Genomic DNA, 7,944 nt, shown 5'->3' on the forward strand with positions numbered 1-7,944 from the left:
AATCTAATTTACAGGCTAGGCCTACGCTACCATACCGGAAGTGTAGTCATAGCTTATCCGGAAACCCCAGTAATAAAAATGTAATAAAAAGCTCCATAATAATAGCGAGATGGCATTCAATGTTTGAATTTTAGCCACGTGAAAATCTCAAAAACCTCCACAGTTCCTCCACTTTATCTTTGGGCAGCTGGGCTATATAGGCTACACTCTAGCCTACTGTGCTCTGCATATGTTGTCTATATGCGCATTTTGTGTAAATTGCACGCCCTAAATTAAGTGCTGTTAAGCCATTTTACCTTAGAAAGACATAGACATGGGAAACCAAAGGCAACCCTTTAGCCCAACAAAATCAACATGAAGACAACTGAATTGGCACACAATGCTTATGTGAGTTGTGTACTTCTGTTTAGTACCAAAAGGGAAAAACAAAAACATATGCAAAGGTGTTTTGATACCTGCCACAGTTTTTGATCAGCAGGAGGTGTGAGAGCCAGTAAATCTAGTGATGTATGTGACTGAATAAATAAATAAAAGTGTTCAGTATATTTCTGCGTTGTTATGCCTTATCGTTGCGGTAATAACACTTGTATAAACATATAATAGATAATAGCACATAACAATGAAGGAAAAAGCCGTTCATTTTTCCTCATTCTGATATTTTTCTAAATTGATATTACATAAGTTTCATTAAACATGAACCATACAAAACTTACCTCTGCTCTACAGATGTTAACACTGCGGATAGCTAAGTATAAAATTAGTACTAAATCACATTTTCAGTCGGGCTCTGCGGGATCTCTGCTTTTCACAACAACCTAATAGCACAACAACACAAAACAAAAGAACGACTCTCATTCAGATCATCGGCCACGCAATCTTGTGATTTAAAACCCGGTGTGGGTTAAAAGAAGAAGAAGAGAAGAATCAACGATTTATGGTATGAGAAGTATTGAGCGAACGGGGCGGTCAAACAAGGAAGTGGGTGAAAAACGGCTCACAGGCGACGACCCATCTTTTGTGTTCCACGTGGAACTCTCGTGGTGATGTTCCGCGTGTCCAGTCAAATCGAAATCACGTGCACTTATTTTGTGTGCGACAAATGGATACTAAAGGTACTTGCAAAAATGAGACTATTCACTAATAGTCCACACAGAGACACAACTTAGAGCGAAATCTCCCACGCGAGGTCGTGCACGGACTCGTGAAATGACTTTAACATTGCAAAGTGCTTCGCCACCAACCACAAGTGCCCTGCAATTATACAGTTTATTACACATTAAACGTAAGGCAGGGGGTTGATCAGTGGGGGGAAATCGAATCAAAGGTTCATAATAAGTGCACATGTAGAGATGCCTCCGTGTATCGGGCACGTTTAAAGGGGGCGACATTCATATTTTTATTTTAATTATCGGTTAAGTATTTTCCACATTGTGCATAAAAAATGCCTACGTTGCTCTAATCTCGTAACACCTGAAAAACAAGCATCAAGTGGGTCTTTTTAAAAAAAAATAGTAAATCAGCACGCACCGTTTGCCTCCAAATTTCAGTGCAAGTCACTGATGTGTAATCAGCAGTGGCAGCACAGACAATTACCAGAGCACAGATTCGTACGGCTTTTGTCAGTTCTGTCACGACTATCAAAGCCATATTAAAATCACTTTGAAACGGCAAAATATTTACCTCTAAATCAAGATTGCAGACCTGGTGATCCATAGTTTGTCAGGATTACGTTAAAGGTCCAAATGAAGTCAAGGGGTTGAAGTGGGGGGTTGGAAAATGGTCACATATGTTGTATAGTCCTATTCTATAATAATAAAATTAGAGTACAGTATTAGTGTCATTTCACAACTAGGTTAAATTGGTCACTATGAGTAATATGTGACCTATGTACTATGTATAACAACTTTCACTTTCACTGGGAGACTGATTTTTATTTTTTTTAAACTGATATCACAAATCAAGCTATGGTCATAGTGTAGTATTTACGGTTTATAAACATGAAATGACAGGTTGGGCTGACTGCAGCTGTCTTTGTGCAAGATGGTGAATTGCACAGAATTGCTTTTTCACTCAACCTATTGTACTGTAAATACAGGCCATGCTGCTTTGAGTACAAGACTAATGGCTATATACAAACACATCTGCCATGTGCTCAATTGCACTGAAAAATAAGACAGTTTATCAGCTAGCATTTTTCCAAGGAATGATGGTCCTTTTGTACTTTTACCATAAAAAAACATTTGCTGTGAAGACAATTCAAAGTATGCATCACTGAGAAAGATAAGTACTCTTTTGATCTACATCACACTGAAATGACAAAACATAACAAAGGAATGCTTTCATTTTTATATTAGATGTAAATGCAGACTCTAAGACAATGCTCTATGGATTTAGTGATACAAGTTTCTAAATTATCACCCTCTTCTTCCTGTGAACTTGCAAAGTTTGTTAGCCTAATATTGTCACATTGTCACATTTATAACATTCTTACACTTATAACATTCTTACAGAAAAAGAAGACCTCAATTTCAACAAGTCAGAAACAAGTGTGGTGTAAAGAAAAGCTTTAAAGGTAAATCGTGTAAAATCCCACCACTAGATGTCAGTAGACTGCAGATTGCGGTCAATTGGGTACTGTTTTCTTGCCCCTTCCAATTCAAGTGCATAATCCTAACTATGGTGGCCAAAGTAGGACAAATACTCAAATATACATATATTGTTAGATTCAAACTGTTTATCAGAGGGAAAGTGTGATTTTTAGCACACTCGAGCCTAACATTAGCTGGCACAGTGTTAGCTTTTGTTGTTGTTTAGCTGGCTCGTGTGGATATGGGAGGGTCACATGTCTGATCTGCTGACAATAAGTAATAAGTGACAATATCAGGAATAAATAAGGATTTTCATTTTGTTAGAGCCCTGACTTCAGTTTAGGAGACAAGGCTTCAGGTGAGGAGGAAGGAGGAGGAGAGAGAGAGCAGTGGCGGAAGAGGAGAAAGACATAACGACAAAGAGATGATGAAAAATATATGTACACAAATGTTAAATGTCCATATATAGTTTAATCTATAAACTAAAAGTATCTATGGCATACTATATATTTGGCCAGTCTCTAGCCACATATATAAAACGCACTGCGGTGGAGCACTGATATCCATCATAATTCTAAGTTTATGAGAAGGCTTTAAACTTTTACAAGAAGTAATTACACAGGATCAATGTACTATATTCAAGAGTACAACATTTTTTCTTCTCTTAAATAACTTCAACAAAATCACTTACTGTATCTTTAAATTATCCTTTTTTACAGCTGTGGGGAGGGATCATGTTATGCCCTATCATGTACATGTATGGAGAGATGGATGTATAAGATATTGTGATAAAGAACTGAGCTTCAGACCAGAAAGGGAATTCATATGGGTTAAAAGCCAACTGAAAAATCAGGTAGGTAGTCCAGTCCACCTGGAACAATCCCATGGCTCCCAGTACAGCTATCGTACTCCACTGGATCTTTGTATCTTTACTCTCCCTGCTGAACTGACTTGATCCAGTCTCGTTAACCGCTGGTGTCACTGTCTTCCTTTGGCTCAGCAGCACTGTGAGGATGAGGCAGCTGGTGACTGTGACGATAATCAGAGGCAGCAGGTGACACGAGACGATGAACAGGTATTTGTATATGCGGTTGAACACTGGACAATGATTTTGAGTGCAGTGAAAGAAGTCTGGAGGGCACATGCTGCTGTTTCTTGTGACGTTTTCCGCTTTGCTCTCCTGGTCAATGACAAACATCGGAACACTGAGCAGCACGGAGAGCATCACAGAAATGCCGCTCACCGTCCAGGCTGATCTGATATTATCCAGGAAGAGTGGGAAGTTGACCCTCGTGTTTACATCTCTCAGCTTCTGGTAGCGAAAGATACAGATGAGGACAGTGAAGAAGATGCTGTTAATTTCACCAATAACAGTTACGAACTCCAGTAAATAACACGACCAAGTGCCCGTGGCGGTGGAGGGAGTCTGAAGGATGATTATGTCATAGATATTTATGATGACAATCTCCCACAAGTTGGCTGCAGCAAGTCCGAAGAGAAATATCTCAAAAGATTTAATGTGGAAGAAATTAATCTTAATGATGGAAGCGATGAGAATTGTGTTACCCATAAGACCAATGGAAGAAAACACCAGTCTCAAGCCCAGGAGGTTGACAGAAAGCTCAGCCATTGTGGGTAAAAATCAGACTTTCCAGAATGGTTGTAAAAGTGTCTCTGCTTTGCTGCATCACTGACCAAACCCAGGTGTCATTACATTCTCAGAGATGGTATGAATCCAGAAAGGTGATTGGCTGCGCTCATTACACAGTAAGGGGGAAAAAATAAGGTGGGGTCCTGGATAACAATGAAGGCTGGGAGTCATTAAAGTTTTACCTCTGAGCCTTTCAAAGCTTCATCTTGAGACCGCATACTGTGTGCATGTGACGTTTTATTTGTTTCCACTGGCTGACATCATCCACTGCGGATGCAAGAGTTCATTTACAGCTTTTGACAACACGTTTTCCCACTTTGCATTTGTTGTTTTATTCTGTGGTTTAACTGGCGCACTGTACACCAACTTAATCACATCTTAATAAGAGGATTATTTAGAAAATGCTGAAGGATATAACCATTTTATAGGAATAATCTCAGTGGGCTCTTCACTTAAAGAAAACCAGTAGATATAATATCAGACCACAGGTTGAAGTATAAATAGTTTTACTCTGATCGACACAGCAACTGCCTCATAGCTAATAATATGCACCTTACTGATTATATGTCTGGGTGTAACAGTCATCTCACATTTGAGTCTCTAAACACACGTACTTCTGCACACTTCCTGTTTCAGAGTTAAAGAATCGGTGCATGAACACGGTTTGAGAGAAGAACTGCAGATTCTTGCAAATGTGGTCAGTCAGACACAACAATATGATGAATTTTGGATAAATACATGTTTTACCAACTAATTTGTTTCTCATAAGTTAGACACTTGACTTTAAGCTATAATGGAGCAGGGGCTACTGGACCCTGCTGTTTTCACAGGATCGGTTCATGTTCCAGCTTGTCTCCTTTTGTCTTTAGTGCTCTCACTCTCTCTCTAGTTAGTCGTTCTATTTAACCATGCCCTGCATCCTGATTCAGCTTAATTGTGAATCCCACAGTGTGTCTATGTGTGTGTAATTAAGGATAAGCCCTACGCTGGAAGTAAATTGGTAAACTTAAGTGTACCGTAATGAGCTTGGACAGCTTAGGAAGCTGCAGTCTTTTATCACAATCGAGCAATTATCAACTAGAGACCTGATCAAACGGAATTACATGAATCATTTCATCCTAATAAACCAGAAGTTTGACTGCCTTTGAACTTGTTGAATGTAAATTAAAATGCACTTTACTGAATTGTGTATTTTGTTTAAAATGTAAGTGCAATGCAATACCAGTGCCAGTACACATATACTGACATACAATGACAGCAGAAAGCAGGTAAAGCCTTGAGCATTTTTTGCATTGATCCCAATGTTACTAAAAAAACTTTTTCTTGAAAACTTGACATTAATATAACAAAAATCTCTTAAGCACATGAACAAAGTTTGTCCTTGTACAACTGTACCCATAGGCAGAACAATTATTTTTGCATAATACCAATACCGGCACACACACACACACACACACACACTGACATATAATGAGAGCATACAGTGGGAGCAGTTAACATGTTGACATCGTACCATTTTTCATAATTTCCACTAACAGTACATTTGCTTAGGTAAGTACATTTAAAACAAATTAGAAATGAATCAAAAAAACAAAACATACTATATTGGACTCTGTTTGATTTGCACCATAAAATTGTATTCAAATCTTAATATGCAGTGGCTGTGGCAGTCAAAATGCATTACTTGCCAATCATTTTTTAAGGTGCTGTACAAAACGCAATTGCTCATTGGAGGAATCGCATCTGTTTACCAGTTAGTGAAAATAAAAGATGTGTTTGACACTTGTGGTGAACTCTTAGCTGCCAAAAAACACCCCCCTCCCGCCCCACTTATCTGTGAAGTTAATTAAGGTTTTGGAATAGCTTTATAGAAGAGACAAACATTAAAACGAAGAGGTAAAGCATGGAGTCTTCCATTTTGCGTTTTCACTTGCTTACATAGGTGATATATATATAGGTTTTAACAAAGCAAGATTTGTACACAGTGCCTCGGCAGGCCAAAGGCAAAATTACAGGGGAATAATCAAACAGCCTCTTCTGTTATTTATTAATAAATTTATTTTTTATGCTGCATATGCCCCTTTTCTGTTAATGGAATTAAATTAGCTTCTTTTCATTGGATCCCTGTTAAATCCAAAATGTAATTTCCATAAAAAGTCTTGAATGACCAGGCCCCATCATAACTCAAAGACCTCTACAGTATCATTTTATACTAACAGAGCTATTTTCTCTCAGATTGCAGGCTTTCTTCAGGGTCCTGGAGTAGAATGGGAGATTGGGTAATTGTTGCAAAACATATTTTTTAAATAAATGGTTACTACTGGATTATTATCATGTAGTTCAGTCAGTATGCAACAATAATTTGAAGTTATTTGCCTTTTTTTTACTTGTTAAGGAATCAATGCTCTTCTTGTCAAATGTACAGCAAGTACTCCACCTGCCTTCACTCGTTTAACCATCTCCTCATGGGCACCCTCTGGAGTTGTCCTGCGGTGCCCGTGCCACCAGGGAATTGGCAGCAGATCATCTGGGTTCTGTGGGGTGCGTGTGGGCCTGGATAAGGCTTGTTTAAGTGCATGTTCACAATTAGACTGGGATCCTGGGAGTTCAGAGACAAGGTCACTGCCTTGCGCGCTGTTCTATAAACTACTCCTAAACAGTTCTTGTTTTCTGTTGTGTGTGGCACACTGTCCTGCTGAGTGGGGAAGACTGCTGGCTGCAAGTGGGGAGTCCCCATTGCCATGAGGGCTGTGTGCTTGGGTCTGCCCTCCAATAATGTTTATGTGGGAGGAGCATGTTAGTGCAAGACCACATAACAAGAAGAACAGTGCATCAACACTTCACCTGTCCGCGGTTTGAACGCCGTGGCTCACATTAAACATGCCGAGGTTCATCAGGAGTTTCACTTAGACCGAATGTTTGCAACCGTTCACGTGGAGCCAATGCAAGCAACAGGAAGTTTTTTCTTTTGTTTTTTTCGTTTTTACTTGTTTTCTGCCCTGAACCCCACTCTGTAGCACAGTGGCTTGTGTGCAGGTGCTTTCATGCACACTGTGACGCCCATCATCGCGTCCAATTAACCCCACAGCGCATCCTTCCAAGAAAGTTAAGGGGCGGATCCAGCGAGACAGCCGCGTGGATACCTCTTTAAAAGGCATGTTGCTATCACATGCTTCGGCACGGAAAGTAGGATGAGGATGTTCTTGTGGTCGTTATGTAAACCATATTTGTCACTTACGATTTAAACGAACGCGGGGAGACTTTTTTTTGTTGCTGAGGATTTCTTCAATTTGCGCGGAGGGAGGGGAGAGGACGGAGAAAGGGGGGTGCAGCCCACCCAGTCTGTCAGCGCTGCAGTCAATCTATGGTGTGGTGTTGTGTTTTGTGCTGCTAGTTGTTGTTCGGGCTGTGCGCGTTGTTAACGCCAAAGGGACGGACACAGACGACGTGTGTGCGGGCTGTTGAAACGCCAATTCTCGAGGTTTGCTGCCGTGCTGCCGTCGGGAGAGTGAATGGGATAAGAAAAACAGCCAGAGCAAAGCCAGCTAGTCTCTCGGAAAAGAGTGCAGTCTCTTCTTGCGAGAAGAGAGTTGTTTGCCTCGTTCTCCCCTCTTATTTTCTCTCTTCTCGCCGTATTTTTTTTAAGGAGTTCCTTCGAGTGGAGAAACATCGGCGATATTCGTGCTCATTTCCTCCACTTGATCT

General features: G+C 40.2%; 1 protein-coding gene across 1 annotated transcript; it reads right to left on the bottom strand.

The window, feature by feature from the left end:
* Positions 1-3,291: 3,291 nt before the first annotated feature.
* ora6 (olfactory receptor class A related 6) lies at positions 3,292-4,218 on the bottom strand. The gene has a single exon (XM_026143108.1). It carries the CDS (start codon positions 4,216-4,218, stop codon positions 3,292-3,294), a length of 927 nt encoding a protein of 308 aa, XP_025998893.1.
* Between the last annotated feature and the right edge of the window lie 3,726 nt (positions 4,219-7,944).

Source organism: Astatotilapia calliptera, chromosome 15 (assembly GCF_900246225.1).
Source record: "Astatotilapia calliptera chromosome 15, fAstCal1.2, whole genome shotgun sequence".
Classification (NCBI taxonomy): Eukaryota; Metazoa; Chordata; class Actinopteri; order Cichliformes; family Cichlidae; genus Astatotilapia; species Astatotilapia calliptera.